Consider the following 20,672-nt stretch of genomic DNA (forward strand, 5'->3'; position numbering starts at 1 on the left):
ACCAGAAAATAATTCTACTTATTCTGTTTTGGCTTGTCTACCCTCTTCTTATGTTTTTCTCTTTACCAACGATTCTGGAAAACTTAATGTACATATGACTTTCACTGGTGGACCCAATGTAGTGACTTGTGAACAATGTATGCTCTCATCTTGTTTAAACCCTCAATATAATGTTTGCTCCTTTGTAGTGTTACAACATCCACCTTATCTTATGATGTAACCACTTATTGATATGATAATTTTGGTCTTGCTGTATTACAACAACTACAGGATTTAATGCGATCATGACGGTTTGTGGGCTTGCTTATCCTGGGAATAGCAGCTTTAATAGCAGCAATATCATTGACTTAACAACTGCATACTGCCCAATATGTTGATACCGGGTCTAAAAATGTTTCTCTAACTCTAGCAACACAGGAAGCTATAGATAGAAAGTTGGAGATGAGGGTAGATGCCTTGGAAGAGGCAATAATGCATATTGGGACTGAGTTACAGGCTTTAAAAGTGAAAATGGCTCTGTCTTGTCACGCTGATTACCCGTGGATATGCGTGACATCTTTAAAGGTAAACGAAACAGATTATGAATGGGAAAAAATTAAAAATCCTATCTCAGGTGTTTGGAACAGCTCTGACATTGGCCTGGACTTAGGGAAACTTCATAATCAAATACAGACCTTGGAACACTTTCCACTGGATTTTACCGCCACTGGAGCAGCTAACGACTTGTTTCACACCTTTTCTAACTTTATTTCTGGAAAAAACATTCTGTCTAATATCTTTAGTTCTAATTTTGCTTCTCATAATCTTTCTTCCTTGTATTGTCAGGATTCTTCAGCAGAACATTCAGAAGCTCGCGACTGAGCTGCATCTGGCTGTTTTAAGAAATAAAAAAGGGGGAGGTGCCGGGAGCAGGAGCTCTGCCCCTGGCAAAGGTCATGAGGAAGGAGGCTGGGCATATGCAAAGGCGGGATCGAGCCTCAAGAGTCCCCCTGGAAATTCTCGAGCATCTACCCCCAAAACCAGAGTCTGCCTACTTTCTGCTTTGTGCTCTCACCTACACCTCTGACTTTACAGGGGGCTGTCCCCCACTACCTCTCTCTGAAAAAAGAGTTAACTTACAGCTCCAGTTAATAAAGTTCCTGGGTGTGATAGTGTTTCAACCTACAAACTCCTTTGGAAGTCCTCTAGCCTGCCTGAATAGGTTTTTCCGGCCACATGTGATTGTTCAGAGCCTCCCAACTGTGAGAGGCATGAGATGTTCTAAACTGTCTGAATACAGATTCCTTTGAGAGGTTAAAAGATTGATTAGAAATGGTATTGGTGAAGGGTTTTTCACTTGTTGGGCCAATGTTTGCTGCTAAGTTTCCATATCCCTTACTTGCTGTGTCCCTTGCAGTGTATTGATTAATATAATTGGTGTAAGTAGTAGCTTTAATGTTTGTAATCTTGGACCCTTGAGTTAATTCTTTTTCTTGTTATAGCCCACCACACCTTTGCCCTATGGGAATGCAACTTTATCTAATGCTTTTGGAGGATGGCACCTGACTTTAGAATAATCACCTTTAGAGAAAAATAAGTTTCTTAAAATGTTAACAGGCCTCTGGGCCAGAAGATGATGCAAATCACCTAAACTTTTGCATATGATAAGTTTGCAGGAAGAAAGCCTGGCTTCGATAAGGATCAAGGACTGCTGTCCTTGCATGACTCTACCCCTTCCCCCATTATTCTCTATGCATAACTTAAGGTATAAAAACTACTTTGGAAAATAAAGTGCGGGCCTTGTTCACCGAAGCTTGGTCTCCCCATGTCGTTCTTTCTCTCACCTTCTGGCTGAATTATTCAGCCTCTTTTCTCCACTGAATTTCCTCACTGAGCTATCCTTATTTAACCACTCTTTATATCTTTAATTAACATTTAAGTAAGCTGTTGTTTCCTGATCGCCGAAGCCGTCTCCCCTTTGAAACCCCTGGATCCACCGGGGCTGGACCCCAGCACATGACTACTGGAACAACCAAAGCTTTGACTAGACAGACCTTTGTCAGTAAAGTAACGTCTCTGCTTTTCAATATGCTGTCTAGGTTGGTCATAGCTTTTCTTTCAAGGAGCAAGCGTTTTAATTTTAAGGCTGCAGTCACCATCTGCAGTGATTCTGGAGCCCCAAGAAAATAAAGTCTCTCACTGTTTCCATTGTTTCCCCATCTATTTGCCATGAAGTGACGGGACCGGATGCCATGATCTTAGTTTTCTGAATGTTGAGCTTTAAGCCAACTTTTTCACTCTCCTCTTTCCCTTTCATCAAGAAGCTCTTTAGTTCTTCTTCACTAAGGTACGAAATTGCTAGGATAAAAGGCAAAATTTCAGGTCTATGGGATAAATCCCTAAAATATGAGTTTATAGAACCTGACAAATTAGGAACATTATTTGACTTTGCAGGGAAACCTTTCCAGAAACCTCAACAAATAATGCTGTTTCCTCTTAAATATAGAAATCCAGTCCTAGTTCACATCAGGCTTCACAAGTTTGTGTGTCTGTCTCTCCTCCCCACTGCCATCTCTCTATTTTTCTATCTTTATCTCCATTTTAGAATACTCACACACATACACACTCATTCTTACACACATTCACACGTGCACAGTAAGCAACACCTGACATGGACCACAGTGCTATAGAATATGTCATTCCAGGATGACAACAGGGTTCAGAACTTTTGTTTGCTTTCCCTGGTAGCTCAGACAGTAAAGTGTCTGCCTACAATGCGGGAGACCTGGCTTTGATCCCTGGGTCAGGAAGATCCCCTGGAGAAGGGAAAGGCTACCCACTCCAGTATTCATGCCTGGAAAATCCCATGGACTGAGGAGCCTGGTGGGCTATAGTCCATGGGGTCGCAAAGAGTTGGACATGACTGAGCGACTTCACTTCACTTCACTTTCTGCCATAAGGGTGGTGTCATCTGCGTATCTGAGGTTACTGTGTTAGGTATACATGTGTAGGTACATGTGAATGTAAAAAGTCTAAGCACATGAGAGAGGGAAAAGAGGGCAGTACAGAACAATGGTTAAGAACATAAGACTCTGATGCCTGACTGCCCAGCTTTGATTCCTAGATATGCTGTTCAATAACTGTGTGAAAGAAAGTGAAAGTTTATTCGCTAAGTCATGTCTGACTCTTTGCTACCCCTGGTCTATAGCCCGCCAGGCTCCTCTGTCCATGGAATTTTCCAGGAAAGAATACTGGAGTGGGTAGTCATGCCTTCTCCAGGGGATCTTCCCAGTCCAGGGAGTGGACCCAGGTCTCCTGCACTGCAGGCAGATTCTTCACCGTCTGAGCCACCAGGGAAGTGCAAACTGTGTGTCCCCGGGCTCGGCAGGTAGCACAGCTGTGCCTCAGTCCTGTCATTAGGGGCAGTGACAGTGCTTACATCATATGGTCTGGGGATTTAGGAAATTAAAGAAATTACCGTAAGGATTCAAAGGAAGGCCTGGCAGATAACAAACACTACACAAACGTTAGTGGGAAAAGCGTGTGTGTCTGTACATACTGTTTCTGTTTCATACACACATACATAAACACACATACTGAGTTGCCATACAAAAACATACCTATTTTGTCCTATGCATAATAGTTCAAAAAGCTTGAAAGCTACAGCTCTACACGAACTTATATGCTTTTCCTCTAGGAAAAAAAATACAAATTATGTAGGCCAAAGAATTTTCCCTTTCTATCTATCTCTTAGTAACCTCAGGGTTAAATTTAAGACACAATTACAATGACTATCTCAGCCCAGATTTCTACATCATCTATTTCACTTTCCTGTTATCTGACTTTTGCTCTATTTTCATCTTTTTTTTTTAAGTTCCTTATTTTTTTATTCTACCTTTGAAAATGCCCTTAAATCTGTATTTGAAAATTGGTACATTTTAAGATACATTTAAAATAAAATTCACTTAATTTTACATATTTATCAAACAGAAGCACAGATTCTAAATTCCTTTATAGAACAGATACCTTATTTGCACACTAAATTTCAAATCTTAAAAAACTACATAACTATATAAAACTTAAAACTTAATATTGCAACTATAAAACTTAGTATTTCAACATAATTTTAAAATAGAAACAGGGAATTTGAGCCATTAAATTATTTTTAAAGTTAGTGACTCTTGCCAGGATTTTTAAAATAAAAACAAAATGACTAAGACTAATAAAGATAGACTGATTAAAATAGATTCTTCTTCTAACATACAAAGAGCTATAAACCCAAAACATGCCTGCATACATAAACAGATGCTAAAGGCACACATGAGATGTGGTAAAAGCACATGAAATCATAGGCAGTAATATTTTATGCAAGAGACTGAGATAGGCTATTTGTTTTAGGTATAAACCTGTATATCCTCTCTAGAAGATATACAACACCGACGACCTGGAAGACAATAAAAGCACCAGCATTCTACATATAATCCAATTAATTTTTTAAACTAACCAGGGTCAAATGTGACTCATTTAGTTAATTATTTTAAATGATCAAAAACAGTTGCTCAGCTGAAATCAAGACCACAAAACCAATACATTTTCTCATGGATGGTGTTAGCTTCTTAAAAAAAAAGATTTAATATGTGAGAAAGTTGACAATAAAAAATAGTTTCAGGAATGACTATCTATGGATTCCATTTATGCATACTGGATTAGCTTGAATAATTAAAGACTGAGTGCATGATATCTGCTAGATCAGCACTTTTTAATTTCAGAGAAAGCACTCGACACCACGGGCACTAATCCCGCTAATAACTGCATGAGCATGTGGCGCGGCCATCTCCCAAAAGTCTCCTACAGATGACCCATGTAAACCACATGGCATTTCTTATCCCTGGTCCCAAATGACTTGAAAACCAAAGATCCATCAGGAAAGGAGAAAAAGCTGCACAGGAAGCCATGTTCCACTGTGAGACGTAGACTAGAATTGATTACCAAAGAACCCACTAAAAGGAAAACACAGGAAATCACACAAATGAGCTGTTTGGGTTTAAAACGCTTGCCTCCTCTCTCTTGCTCCAAAACTTCCCAGGTTCAGGCTGAACCCAGACCCGAGCCTCGGCCACACGCTGCTGCGGCTCCTCCTCTGCCCCTACCGCCCGCTTACTCTTCTCTGAGCATTCCTGCAGGAAGTCAATGCACTCCATTCTAGCTAACGTGACCTAGGACAGCAGAAGTAATGAGTCAGACTGGATTTACACTAGGGAGATGATGTCAACCAACATCCTTAAGTGGAATCATCTTTTGATTTTAGAATAAAACATCACAAATATTTAACCCCTAAGATTTCCTTAAGCACTGCAGGCTTACACTGAAACATAAGCAACAGTGGGCACACACATGCAAAACTATAAAGTTTTTTAAATGACGATTTTGACAATATAACAAATATAGGTTTTTAAAAACATTATTTTGATAAAATACTTTCCAAACACCTAAAGGGAATTGAATGACAAACGATGACTAAGTCATTGTTTTTGAAACAGTCTGTACATGACTCAAATCAGGTATTTTTCCCTTGCATCATATGGCCAAAAAGTAGCTGTGTCTTCAAGCTGCCTGGTGCAATTCCTAGCACCATCTAGTGGCAAATTACCCAGAAGAAAAAGAAATGTAGTCTTATTTAGTAAATGAGATGTGTTTCTGCAAAGTCTGCAGTAACAAAACATAAATACCTCTATATTTCACAAGGCTATCCTGTTAGGGATGGCTTTCATGGAGTCTGGGTTTTGTTTTGCTGTTTTAGTTGCTAAGTCATGTCCGACTCTTTGGCAACACCGTGGACTGCAGCCTGCCAGGCTCCTCTGTCCAAGGGATTTCCCAGGCAAGAGCACTGGAATGGGTTGCCATTTCCTTCTTCCCAGGAAGAAGATCCCAGGGGATCTTCCCCACCCAGGGATAGCCACATCTTTACTGGGAAGCAGATCCTTTACCACCGAGCCACCTGGGAAGCCCAGAGTCTGACACCAAAGAGCAAAGAACTCTCAGCGTGAACATCCGAGGACGGCACTGACGGCTGCGTGAACAGCACACAGCCGTCCCTCCACCGGACGGCACAGACGGCTGCATAAACAGTGCACAGCCGTCCCTCCTCTGGATGGCTCCCGCAGGACAACTTGTAGGACCTGCCGATTACATGGCCACCCCGCTCCTCACCTCCAGAAAAGAAAAAGAAAAAAGCAACCTTCTTACAAGGGCACCAGGGACTGAGGAAGACAGAAATGGTTGCTGCTCATATTACTGGAGGCAAGGCATTTTGAATCTCTATACTCAATCAGCACTCATTTGAAGATCTTATAAACCCAGAAACAAACATTAAATGAAGATCACATTATTCAACTTGCAAGTCTGTGTGTAATCTATCTTTTTAAAAAAATGCTCACCAGGGAGGCTCAAGAGGGAGGGGATATATGTATACATATAGCTGATTCACTCTGATGTACAGCAGAAACTGACAACATTATAAAGCAATTACACGCCAATTTAAAAAATGCTCACTACTCTTTCCCAGCACCCAAAACAGTATCTGCTTCTTAACAAATGCATGTGAATGAATGAACCCCCAGAGCAATGGGAATGAAGTGAAAGGTTTTGAATATAAAAGTGACATGATCAAACTTACATTTAGGAATGAAGACTCTGGCTGTAGTGAGAGAAAGACTAGGAAGACACAGCCTGAAACTTCAAGATCTTTTGGTGGTTACGTGTCCCTATTTATTGCTGGACATATTTTGGGTTTCACAATAAATTATTTGTTAAGAGATAACAATCACTTATGTATCAAGCTAAAAATCTGAGACACTGATAATGCACTATACTAGCTCTTTTAAAATCTAGGCTTCTTCACCTTTCAGATACATATATAGTTTATAGAGCATTTACTATGTATCAGGCAATCTAGATGTTTTATTACTCATTTTATGCATATTTTATGCATATTTTGGGGCTTCCCAGGTAGTGTAGTGGCAAAGACTCTGCCTGCCAATCCAGGAGATGAAAGAGACTCAGGTTCGATCCCTGGGTCAGGAAGATCCCACGGAGTACGAAATAGCAACCACTCCAGTATTCTTGCCTGGAAAATTCCTTGGACAGAGGAGCCTGGTTGGCTACAGCTGATGGGGTCGCAAGGAGTCGGACATGACTGAGCAACTGAACACACGTGCATATTTTAGCATAAGACTGTTAACCTAACATACAGAAGGTTGTTCAGAACCTAGAACGTTTGAAAAGTTAAAGAAGGAAACAAAGAAACACAATCTTCATTTGGCATGTTATTTTTAAGGAGACGCAAGAAACATGGGTTCAATCCCTGGGTTGAGAAGATCCCCTGGAGTGGGAAATGGCACTCTATTTCAGTATCCTTGCTGGAAAATTCTATGAGCAGAGGAGCCTGGAGGGCTATAGTCCATGGGGCTCAAAGAGTCAGACACGACTAAACAAGTAAGCACACGTACCCCCAATACACAAATCAACTCTTTAGAAATGCTAATAAAATTTCAACTACCAATAACATTTATGAAATATTTGTTGTTAGATTTTTAGTATTAGAAATATAACTTTAGTTGGAATTACTCCCAGATATGCTAACAAAGTGACTGCAAGAAAGAACTAATAATCTGTCCTTACGAAGAAGTCCTAAATAATTGTTTTTCTAATTTAGAGTACAGCTTTACAGTAGAATCCCCTGTTGAATAAATAATCATAACTGGCGGTTATCCAGCAATTGGCGATTCATATCGATTGTCTCACTGATGTTGTAACGACATTGTGGGATAGGTACCATTAACTTTGGCCGATGGGGACCTAGGCTCACAGAGTTCATGTGATTTACCCAAGGAACGTAAGTGGTCAATGGTCAGGTCAAGATTCAAACCTGAGTCTTCCAAGTCATCGTTGATAGCCAAGTACCTCACAACTATGAATGCACCACAATTAGAAATCAACTCAAATCTACCCTTTATAGTTACATGACAAAATTTATCCTTTTTTGCCATAATGACAAAAAATCTCTGAAATACAGATCAACCATGATGAATAAAGAAAATTCAAAAAGAACACATGCTCCACTTCATTAAACACCAGAATGACTAACAATGCTCAGCGGTCCATTTAAAGACTTTCTTCTATACTTGGGTGGAGCAGAATGGTCAAAAGGAAGGCAGCAGGAAAGGTAAAAAGAAAAACTAGAATCACTACTCACACAAGCAGTCCAAAGTTTCATCATGACACAAAGATACTTCCTGAACCTGGAAGCACCAATCTCCAGACGACACTAGAAACACACACATGAACTGCGGAATTATTAGACTATTGCGAAACTCTGTACAGTTACCAACCGTGGGGAGGGAGCAGGGCAACAGGGTTGGAAACACATACGAAGATGACCTTAAGAGTCCACAATCCAGAAGAAAAACAGCAGCTGCGAACAAAATGCAAGACAACCGCTCAGGACCGCGCTCCCTACCAAGGACTTCCAGGGCCACAGTTCAGGGAAGAAGCTACTGCGCAGGGTCTGGGCAGGTGGGAAAGAGCAAAGTATGAAGGTGGGGAAGGAGATAACGCGGGGCCTCAGGGGGTGGGAGAGACCCAGAACTGTAAGGGAGTAAAAACCAACCAGACTTGTAAGTAGGTGCAATATCGGGGTAACTGAAGAAAAAGACAGGAGAAAACAGAGCTAAGCCTGAAAGCAAGAAAAGAATTTGGACGTGAATAATTAACTAGAAAAAAAGGCACTAAAAGTTCTGAAATAGAAGAACAGCACAATAATGTTGAATTTTAATGAGGCTGCATATTATTTATAACAAGATATGTATAAAATGCATAAAATGGGAGAGAGAACTTGCAGAAAGTCCAGTTTAAAATAAAAAGAACCTTATTATCAACAATCCATGTATAAGGTAATACAAGTCAGGGCACTGAGAACAGAAAAGGTTAATCCAAGGGTCATGTTCAAAGAAAAATTACAGGATTTTTGTGAGAAATAAGAAATAAAAAAGTCAAAATAGAGAAGGATCAAGTATTATTTGCAAGTTTCTAGCTTAGGAAACTGATCAGGAGATTAGCAATAGATCAAAAGAAATAAGATAGCCGAAAACAGAAATCAATACTCTGAATAAAAGTTTGGGTTTTTTTGTTTTTTGTTTTTTCCCATAAATATCACATGTATTTAAATATGAGATCAAAAAGTAACTCTTTCATTTTCCAATATTCCATGAAGTCTTCAAGATACTGAATGAATAGAATTTTTTCTGGTTCAAAGTACATAAAAATTAAATCATCAGAAGAGTTCTCAGTTCCACTTCCAAAGAAAGCCTGACAGGACACATTAAAAGCATCTGAGGAGGCTTTTCTATTATCCTAAGTAGTTCTGGGGAAAATTTATCTTAAAAAGGTAATTAAACTGAAAGATCAGTGGTAAAATTTTTGAATAAAAATTGAGATTTTATTCTAATCATAATAAAAGTTTCCACCTACTCCATTTAGTCATCAAAACTGTGATTTTAAATACAGAAATACCTACAATGACACTTAGCAGTGATTCCATCTTCTCCCAAGAGCAGGATAAGGTCAGCTGACAAAAAGGAAGCCCAGTAACAGGAAGAAGCATCAAGTGCAAGCACAAGTAAAGCAGGACACTGAACTCCTTTCTCACCTTTGCAGAATCATCTTAAAGACCTGTCTATGGTCAAGTTGCTCCAAAAAACTGAGGTAAATAATAAGACAAAGTGCTAAATATGTTGAAAGAAAATCCATCCAAAGTTTGTTTTAAAATCTGGCCTTCATACTCTGTGTGTTTTTGGAATCAAGGTAATGCTAGCCTTATACAATGAGTTGGAAGAAATAATTCCATTGTTTCTGTTCTCTGAATTTGTGAAAGGCCAGCATTATCTGTGCCTTGAGTGCTTGGCAGAACTCACTTCAGAAACCACCAGGTGACTCCCCGATGGCCCAGTGGCTAAGGATCTGCCAGCCGGGGCTGGAGACGGGTCCACTCCTGGTCTGGGAAGATTCCCACGTGCCACGGAGCAACCTGGCCGGGGCACCCCACCACTAAGCCTCAGCACCAGAGCCTGCGCTTGGCAACAGGAGGCCAATGCCTGAAGCCAGAGAGGAGCCCTGCCTGCTGCACCTGGAGAGAGCAGTGAAGACCCAGAGCAGCCACACATAAGTGAACAAACAAATATAAAAACTGTACCAAGTGTTTTCCCAGCACGAGGATTTTTACTCACTGACCAGTTTCTTCAAGGATTAAAGGACTACTCAGGCTTTCTATGCTTTTTTCAATCAATTTGGTGTTTTACACATTTCAAGATTCATGTGCATGTAAAAATTGGAGAAACAGTACCTCAGACCACTAAATTCCTATCACTTCCCAAGTTATGTGCCATTTTTGTTCAATATTTCAGTTTTCTGGTTGTTAACCCTACAAATTAAGACATTTTGACCATGGTTTTACACAGTCAACATTGTTTAGATCTTTATTCACCAACAGTTTTTGCATCTCAGAATCTCTCCTGAGATCACTTTCCTTCTCCCTAAAATTGTATCTTTTAGTGAGGATGCATTGGTGGAAAACACACTCAGCTTTCTTAAGTCTGAAAATGTCTATTTTGCCCTTACTTCTGTAAAACAGCTTTGCTGGGAATCCAGTTCTAAATTGACAGTTATTTCTCTGGAGACTGTTTGGACACTCTTCCACACGGCTACGGTGCTCACGTGGTTGCTGCTGAAAAGTCATTTGTTCATCCATTCGTTGTTTCTCCAAAAGTAAGTCTTCCCTCCCCGGCAGTCTTTAGGGTGTTTCTCTGTTTCTGGTGTTCATCATTTTCTCTCATGTATCTATCTAAGAATTCCTTTATAGTAATACTTGTCTGAGATTTTCTGTTTCCTAAATTTACAAATTCACATACTTAATCAATCCTAGAAAATGCTCAGCTGTCATCTCTTTGGATATTTACCTCTCCCCACTCTATTTGCTCCTTCTGGGATTCTGATTAGATAAATTTACATGCTGACAAGACTAGCCATGTAATTAGCAGGTTCAGTGCAAAATGAAAATGTGGGATGCCTGGTTCATAAATTATTTAGAATCCAGAAGGGTGAAAGTAGAGCATGAAATCAAACATGAGGCTCTTCTAGTGTAGGGGCCTCTGCACCTGCACAGGTCACACGCCCGTGAGGCCCTGACTTCAGATAAGCAAGGACAGTGACAGTAAAATCCTGAAGGCAGAAGGAAGCAGAAATCAGAAAACCAAGAAGCATCTCCCACCTAGGGACAGCCTCACTCTCATCATTTTGATGCACGGATCAGAAATTTTTCTATATATGTACATGTAGATATTCAGTCACACAATTTTTATATTATGGAAATGGTATATCATACATTCTCTTCTATAGTCTTTTTTCAAATTTACTGTATTATGGAGAGCTTTCAAAAACTTTAGTAAATACAGATCACTTCAATCCTATTGTACAGATAATAGAACATACAGGTACATGGTCATTTAAGCAAATTCATATTGTTAGGTTTCTGAAGAGTCTAGAGTTTTTCATTTTTAAAAGTGATGAGCATGGGCTATCAATGAAGTTGAGTGTGGACTGAATGAATCAATCAGTATAAACCACACTTCACAGAGTACTTGGCAAGTAACAAACTCTCCATAAATGTTAGTGGTTTTATAAAATATTATATCTTGTGTAAAAACTGAATTCATCTACACTCCCAACAGCAGGGTAAGAGAGATTTTTTTTTCCTTGATCCTTACCAATTCTTTTAAATTTTGCCTTTTGTATTTCTTCTCTTTTTCAATTTAGTTTCTACTATAAAGTGAATCAGGCATCCGTATACACACATCCCCTCTTCTTTGGAGTCCCTTCCCCTTTAGCTCACCACGGAGCACTGCGTAGGTTCCCTCAGCTACACGGTAGGTTCTCAGGAGTTGCCTGCTTTACACACAGTGCCAGCGGTATACACTTGCCAATCCCAACGCATCTCACCACGCCCTCTTTCCCCCTTTGGCGTCCATACGTTTTTTTCTCTACATCTGAGTCTCTATTTCTTTTTGCAAATAAGGTCATCCATACCATGTATTTCTTCTAGGAATGCTCTGTTCACATTCTCTGAGAGTTCTCCTAATGGATTCCTTGTTGTTTTAAAATTTTAATGATTTCTGTGTTGGGGATGTCAATCCTTTGTCATAGGGGTATCAAGTGCTTTTTTTTTTTTCTCTTAAAAAAAAGAATTAAAGACTTACCTCCAGTTCCTAAGACCTTCAGGAGCTCAAAATTTTCAATCCCCACCTTCTCTGCATGTCCTGTTAAATTAGCTAAAAAAAGAAAGAGAAAAAATAAACAATTAAGGTGATGAGTAACAGGAGACAGTCCACGGGGCTTCTGATGTACCGCAGTGTTTCATTTCTTGGAACGTTAAATAAGCATTCACTTGATCACTATTTGTTAAACAGCACAGCTATGCTTCATGTGATTTTCTGTATCTCATATATTACAACTTTTTTTTAGAATTTTGTTACTATATATCATTTGTATCAAAGGTTAACCATAAAGTGCTATATGACTTTCTACTGACCAAATAAACTGAAAATGAACACAAATTCTAATATGTAGATAGATATACAAAAAGAAAACTGGACAGATTGAGAAGATGCATTCATTTATTCAACATTTACCATCTGTAAAAGCCCCTCCAAGGCTCCAGGCTGTGCTCCACGCCCACTTCTGCCCCAAGCGCACGAGCAGCCTATACCAGCGCCTGACCACGCTGGGCCCCAGCTCCCTTGCCCCTGATGTGCAAGCGCTGATCTCAGTGAAGCCTAAGACCTCTGCCAGTCCAAAATTCTAGAACTATGCTGAAAAACAAAAACTCTTCAAAAACACATTCTGGAATAAACAAAATGAGGATACCTTATAATGAGTATCTTCCAGTGTACCCCACTGAATTCTGGTCCCACTCTACAAGAAGTTAAGAAGTATGATGTTGGGGGAAGGTGGGGAGAAGTGCTCAGGCTGAATGAATTTGGAAATAGTCAGCTTAAAGTTTCACAAGTTTCTTTAATGCCAACCCTCAGAGATACTACACCATGAAAATATGCATGTGGATCTTCAAGACTGAGACACTTACATCTGTCAAATTTACTGGACCACAAGTTACTTTTATGGTAATACCTATCCATACTGTGTGAACCAGCAGATTAGAAAGACATGATTAAGAAAGGCTTAGTTCAAATCCTAGTTCTACCGCTTAAAAGCTCTGTAATCTTAAACAAATTACTTAACTTTTCTCTGTTTCAGATCCCTCCAGTGTAAAATGGGGAATAATAAAAACTGCCTGCCCTCAAAGCATATTGGTGCCTGCAATTTACGTTCAAACGTATTTTTAAAAAGATGGATTGATGGGAGAACACAGGTATGGACAGATATGTGATAAAGAAGGGCTTCCCAGTGGCTCAGTGACAGAGAATTCACCTGCAATGCAGGAGATGCAGGTTTGATTCCTGGGTAAGGAAGATCCCCTGGTGGAGGGCATGGCAACCCACTCCACTGTTCTTGCCTGGGGAATCCCATGGACCGAGGAGCCTCGTGGGATACAGTCCATGGGGTTGCAAAGAACCAGATGTGACTGAGCACGCACACGTGTGATAAAGAAGGTGCAACAAAACGCTAACTGCGGAATCTAGAGAGTGAGTAAAAGGGCGCTCAACATACAATGCTGTCAAATTCTCTGCATTATATCCGAAAATGTTCATAATAAAATGGCAAATGATAAAAGCAGGGCCTTGTGATGATTCTGTGAGCTTAATTCACACAGTATTCGCTGTGTTCAACTAAGACTATTAGTGTCTGTAAATAAACTTATGCTTTGGACTACTGGACTTCCCTGTGGCTCAGCTGATAAAGAATTCGCCTGCAATGCAGGAGACCTGGGTTCAATCCCTGGGTTGGGAAGATCCCCTGGAGAAGGGAAAGGCTACCCACTCCAGTATTCTGGCCTGGAGAATTCCATGGACTACAGTCCATGGGGTCACAAAGAGTTGGACATGACTGAACAACTTTCACTTTGGGGACTATAATTTTTTTTTTTAATTAGACTAAGAACTTTTAACTAGAATTAAAAGTTTCAGAAGGAAAAGCAATTTCAGCATCTTTCCAAAGGTTAACAAAATGCATTAACTTAAAAAAAAATATTTTAAATTGTGGTCACAATTAACCACAGAACAAAGTTTACCATCTTAACCATTTTTAAGCATACAACACAGTACTACTGTGTTACCTCTAGGTACACGGTTGACAACAGAGCTCTAGAATTTTTCCCCTGTGCAAAACAAATTTCATTGAACAATGACTCTTCTCCCTCTCTTCCAAACTTCCAGAAACCGCCATCCCATTTTCGGTTCCTAAGAGTTTGACTATTAACGCATACTTTCATAGTGAGAACAAATCAGTGTACATGGTCCATGCCTCAAGTTCGCACTGGCTTCAGTATAAATCTAAAATGAATACCCAAAATACAGGTAGTATCTTAAAATCAATACAAAAAAATAGCATACCCTCCTGTAGTATGTCACACAGACTGTAGAAAAAGCAAGCTCACAGGAAACCATCACTTCTGAAATAATGAGTTGGCTCTAAATGAACAATAAAAGTTCTGTTATTTATTGCTGTAACTGAATGTTGCTGCTGCTGCTAAGTCACTTCAATCGTGACCGACTCTGTGCAACCCCATAGACGGCAGCCCACCAGGATCCCCAGTCCCTGGGATTCTCCAGGCAAGAACACTGGAGTGGGTTGCCATTTCCTTCTCCAATGCATGAAAGTGAAAAGTGAAAGGGAAGTCGCTCAGTCATGTCTGACTCTTCTCGACCCCATGGACTGCAGCCCACCAGGCTCCTCCGTCCATGGGATTTTCCAAGCAAGAGTGCTGGTGTGGGGTGCCACTGCCTTCTTGTTAAGTTCTGTTATTTTACTAAAAAAATTTTGAAGTTGAAGACATTATTAAAGAGTCACATGTTAAAAGTTACTACTCCTGATTCTATTAGGCATCATCTTTTATTTACAAGGAGAAGTGTAATGGCCCAGCTTTCCAAAAGCACTGTCCATATGTTAGGTGAAGCACATCAACTAAAACCCCCAACGTGCCCAGGCACCAAAGTAACCATCTGCATGAGTTGTTTTACAACAGGAGGTCCTGGTAAAGAACACGGAACTAATAAGCCACCTCCAACTGGAAGCGTTAGGGAAAGGTCAAAAGGAGACACCACGTGTCCGCCCACCTCCCAGAATCCTTCTCCCTGGCCTCCATCTTGGCTGAACAAGGCGTGCACCACCAGGAAGGACTCTGAGTCAGAATGACTGGCTAAAGACCACCCGGAAACTAACCCCATCACCATAAAACCTGCAAGCCATGTGGCAGAGCGGTCCTCCTGGGTCCCCTCACCCTGCTGCTCTTTGCCTGGGCGCCCCTTTCCCAGTAAAATTTCTTGCACGGTCAGCACATGTGTCTCCTCAGACAATTCATTTTCAAGTGTTAGACAAGAGCCTAGTTTCGGGCCCTGGAAGGGGTCCCCGTTCCTGCAAAACATATACTATTTCTCCCATATCTATATTTGCAGCTGGACTAAGGGCGATAAGGAACTATCTTCTCATACACAGTCACTTCAGCCTTTTTTTCACTAACCACAGAATTTTTCTCATAGGAAACCAGAAGAGGTCATAGATTAATTACACTTGGTTCTACAAAGCATACCATCCAGGAAACCCTGATCTCTCACAGAGATGGTTCAGATAAGCTGTGAAGGCCTGTTTTCACGCGTAATCTACTGTCTCTATTCTTTGGTTCCTGACACTTTGCCTGCAAAGAGGGCTCAAGGCTTCGCCAATCTCCAATCCTGGGGGAAAAGGAACCGACAGAGCTCAAGATGAACGAACAGCACAGATGCCTCTGTACCTGAGGAGGAGTGGTCACTGTGGTAAAGCTTCCCCACGAGGCGGAGGTCAGCTCTGCTTGCTTCAAGGTGTGTTCTCTTCAGAATCTCCTCTCTTGGCCTTAGTTTGCTGACAAGTTTACTCTTTATGTGCCTGGTGAGCTAAGGTAGAACTTGGGAGAGGATCTTCCCTCCCTCACACTTCAAGCCCCAGGACCTAGAAAAACCCAACAATGCTGGGCTTGAAAAGCATTTAGCCCTAGGCTTATAATAATACTTTATCCACCTTAAGCTTCTCTGGGAATTTATCTTTCCTGGCCTTTCCTTAATTATGAATGCTCAGATTCCAGTGAACAAGCTTAGAGGTAGTACCTGCTTTAGAGAAGAGTCCCCGTGGCCCAGGGGAGCTCACCCAGGTCAAGGATTCACTGTAACGACCAGAGATGAAGCTCATCAAAACGCTTTACTCTGTCCTGTCTTAACCTCCACGGGGGGCCAAGCAGATGCAACTGCCACAGGGTTTTTACCCAGCGTTCACAGCAACACTAGGGCTCATTCTTGGTGTACGTTCATTCTGCGGCTTTGGACACAGGCATCCACCGTGTAGCGTGTATGTCATTCAGAGCAGCCACTGCCCCAAACACCCTCCATGCAGGTTTCTGTGTAGACACCAGACTTCAACTCCTGTGGGTAAACATATCAAGGAGCACAACTGCTGGGTCATGCTGTAAGCCTACCTTCAAGTTTTCTTTTTTTTTAAATCTGAATTTGTTACAACTTTTAAAGCAGAATGTGACTTGAGCATCACATTTCCTTTCACAATACTTGCTCTGAGTTACTTTTTCAAGGGCTTTACAACATGCCTGGACACGCTTATCATTCTGCTACTCTAAACACTGTTCTTTGAAAAACAAGCCCTATGTACAGACAACACTGGTGGTTGAGATGGTAAAGAATCTGCCTGCAGTGCTGGAGACCTGGATTCAATCCCTGGGTCGGGAAGATCCCCTGGAGAAGAGAATGGCAACCCACCCCAATATTCTTGCCTGGAGAATCCCATGGGCAGAGGAGCCTGGCAGACCACACCCCACGGGGTCACAAAGAGTCAGACACGACTGAGTGACTAACACTTTCACTTTGATGTATGGACAGGGACTCCCATGAAGGTGGTTCAGTTTCACACACTTCATTTCCAGAGGCCTGGCACATGCAGTCAGTAACTACAGGGGATGAAGGGTTTAAAGAGTAGATCGCAGAAGATGGAAAGCTGCTTTAATGAGTGTTTCTTTTGAACACCAAGGTATACACTTCAGAACACTTTAGTGCCAGAAGACTTGTTTTACTAAAGACCTGTTTATAGCTAAACACTGCAGACCATGAAGCTAACACAGGGGGCATATGCCTTATAACAAACGTAGGTACTTCCGTCTGTTAAAACGAGCCAACGTGAAACTAGAAAAGAACAAGCAGCTCCGTCAGCAATGCCACGGTCACCCAAGAAACACCACCCTCAGCAGGAGACGACACGCCCACGGGGAAGAAGTATACTTCGTATTAAAAGTAATTACCAAACCGTTTTCCGAAGCTGCTGTATCAGCCCTGCATGTACACCGACAGCAAATGAGAGTTCTCGTTGCTTTCCATCTTCGCCAGCATTCGGTGTTCCTGGTGTTCGAGATTTGGTCATTGTGATTGTGCAATGGCTGTCTCACTGTTGTTTTAATTGGCATTTCCCTGATGACACATGATGACATATAACTTTTCATATGCTTATTTGCCATGGGTGTATTCTTATCAGTGAGATGTCTGTCAACGTTACTGGCCCATTGTTAAAAATCAGGTTGTCTATTTTCTTACTGTTGAGTTGTGAGAGGTTTCTGTATATTTCAGATAAGTAACTTATCAGATAATATCTTTTCTATATATTTTCCTCCAGTATGTGACTTGTCTTCTCAATCTCCTGACACTGTCTTTTGCAGAGCGGAATTTTTGAATTTTAAAACTTTAATAAAGCCCAGCTTGTCAATTCTTGCTCTCACAGGTCATGCCTTTGGAGTTGCACCTTAAAAGCCGTTACCACACCCAAGGCCATCTAGGCTGTCTCTCTGTTATTTTCTAGGACTAGAAAGTTTTATGTTTTACATTTAGGTCTATAATACACTTTAAGTTAATTTTTGTGAAGGATGTAAGGTATCTCACCAGATTCAATTTTTACATCTGGATGTCCAGCTGTTCCAGCATCACCTGTTGCCAGGACTGTCACTGCCCCACCGTACTGTCTTTACTCCACTGTCAAAGATCACTTGACTGTGTCTATATAGGTCTATTTCTGGGCTCTCCAGCCTGTTCCATTGCTGTATCTGCTTATTCCATCCTCAATAACACACTGTCTTGCTTACTGTAAGCTTGACAGTAAGTCTTAAAGCAGTGTGCCTGTCAGTCTCTTGACTGTCCTTCTCTTTTAATGTTGTGTTGGCTATTCTGGGTCTTTTGCCTAACCATGGAAACTTTAGAATCAGTTTGTTGATCTACACAAAATAATGTATACTTGGATTTTGATAGCAACTGCACTGAATCTGAATGGAGAAGGCAATAGCACCCCACCCCAGTACTCTGGAGAAGGCAATGGCACCCCACTCCAGTACTCTTGCCTGGAAAATCCCATGGAGGGAGGAGCCTGGTAGGCTGCAGTCCATGAGGTCATGAAGAGTCAGACACGACTGAGCGACTTCACTTTCACTTTTCACTTTCATGCACTAGAGAAGGAAATGGCAACCCACTCCAGTGTTCTTGCCTGGCGAATCCCAGGGACGGCAGAGCCTGGTGGGCTGCCATCTATGGGGTTGCACAGAGTCGGACATGACTGAAGTGACTTAGCAGCTTAGCAGCCAGTACTCTTGCCTGGAAAATCCCATGGAGGGAGGAGCCTGGTAGGCTGCAGTCCATGAGGTCATGAAGAGTCAGACACGACTGAGCGACTTCACTTTCACTTTTCACTTTCATGCACTAGAGAAGGAAATGGCAACCCACTCCAGTGTTCTTGCCTGGTGAATCCCAGGGACGGCAGAGCCTGGTAGGCTGCCATCTATGGGGTTGCACAGAGTCGGACATGACTGAAGTGACTTAGCAGCTTAGCAGCCAGTACTCTTGCCTGGAAAATCCCATGGAGGGAGGAGCCTGGTAGGCTGCAGTCCATTGGGTCGTGAAGAGTCAGACATGACTGAGCGACTTCACTTTTACTTTTCACTTTCATGCACTGGAGAAGGAAATGGCAACCCACTCCAGTGTTCTTGCCTGGAGAATCCCAGGGACGGCAGAGCCTGGTGGGCTGCCAACTATGGGGTCGCACAGAGTCGGACATGACTGAAGTGACTTAGCAGCTTAGCAGCAGCACTGAATCTGTAGACCAAGTTGGGAAGAACTGATATCTCAACAATATTGAGTCTTACTATCCATGTACATAGACTATCTCTCCATTTATTTAGTTCTTCTTTGGTATCCTTCAACAGAGTTTTGTAGTTTTCCTCACATAGATCTCATACATGTTTTGTTAGATTTATACCTAAGTGTTTCATTTTGGGGTGTGTGTGTGCAAATTTAAATGGTATTGTTTTAAATTTCAAATCCGACATGTTTATTGCTGGTAGGAAGCAGATGACTGTTGTATATTAATCCTGCGTCCTAAAACTGTAATAAAACTGCAACTGCTTATTAGTTTCGAGAGGGTTTTTGTTGTTGCTGTTAACAGTGATTTTTTTCAAATTTTCCACATTCTCAGCATGCTTTTAATTTGCATTTTCTTCATGACATGTTGAATATCTTTTCATGGATATACTGGTCATTTACACTTTTTGTGTTTGTGAATTGTCCCAATCTTTTGCCCAGTTTTGTAGCACTGTTTGTCTAACTGTTGAGTCGTAAGAGCTCTTTACATATTTTAAGTAAAAGTGCTTTGCCAGACACACATTTTCCAAAGGTGTTCTCCATTCTATAGTTTGGCTTTTTATTTAACTGTGTCTTTTTAAGAGTGAATTTTAAAAATTTTGATGAAGTCGTAAATTTTTTCTTTTATAGTCTATGCTTTCTGGATTCTAAAACATCTCTGCCTACTCAATGTCACAAAATGTTCTTTAAAATGTTCTTCTGGAAATTTAACAGTTTTAGCTCTTACATTTAAGTCTATGATCCAATTTGAGTTAACTTTTTTGTCTAATGTGAGGTAAAGTTCAAGATTCGTTTTTTCTCATACAGATATCTAGTTGTTCTGGTACCATTTAAAAAAAAAAAAACTTTTTTTTTTTACTGTTGATTTATGTTGGTTCACTTGTCAAAAATCAATTTGCCCTTTAAGTGTGGATTTATCTCAGGACTCTGTTCTGTCCTGATGCTCTATGTGCAGTCTTGTGCTAGTAGCTCGATGCCTCGGTCACCATAAGACTTGAACCAGGCAATACAAATCCTCCAATCTAGACAATGTTCAAGATTGTCCTGTATTTTCTTATAAATTTTAGAATTAGGTTTTCAATTTCTACCCCAAAAAGCCTGCTAGGATTTTAACTAAAGTGTTTAATCTATAACACTTATTTTCATCTAAACTACTGGGTTAACAGTTTAATCCACTAACAATCTAATATACTTATTGATATGGTTGGGTTTGGGTCTATCACTTTATTATTAATTTTTAACTTGTCACTTCTGTTG

The 20,672-nt window shown here is 40.9% G+C and overlaps 1 protein-coding gene across 2 annotated transcripts in view; it reads right to left on the reverse strand.

Annotated features, from left to right (window-relative positions):
• Positions 1–20,672, reverse strand: part of RPS6KA5 (ribosomal protein S6 kinase A5) — a 196,316-nt gene that overhangs the window by 119,289 nt on the left and 56,355 nt on the right. For both annotated transcript variants that reach the window (XM_027552731.1, XM_027552732.1), the window contains exon 2: positions 12,288–12,359. In XM_027552731.1, the coding sequence (XP_027408532.1) occupies positions 12,288–12,359 (72 nt within the window). The remainder of the gene's footprint in view (positions 1–12,287; positions 12,360–20,672) is intronic.

The sequence above is a fragment of the Bos indicus x Bos taurus genome, chromosome 10 (genome assembly GCF_003369695.1).
Source record: "Bos indicus x Bos taurus breed Angus x Brahman F1 hybrid chromosome 10, Bos_hybrid_MaternalHap_v2.0, whole genome shotgun sequence".
Lineage (NCBI taxonomy): Eukaryota > Metazoa > Chordata > Mammalia > Artiodactyla > Bovidae > Bos > Bos indicus x Bos taurus.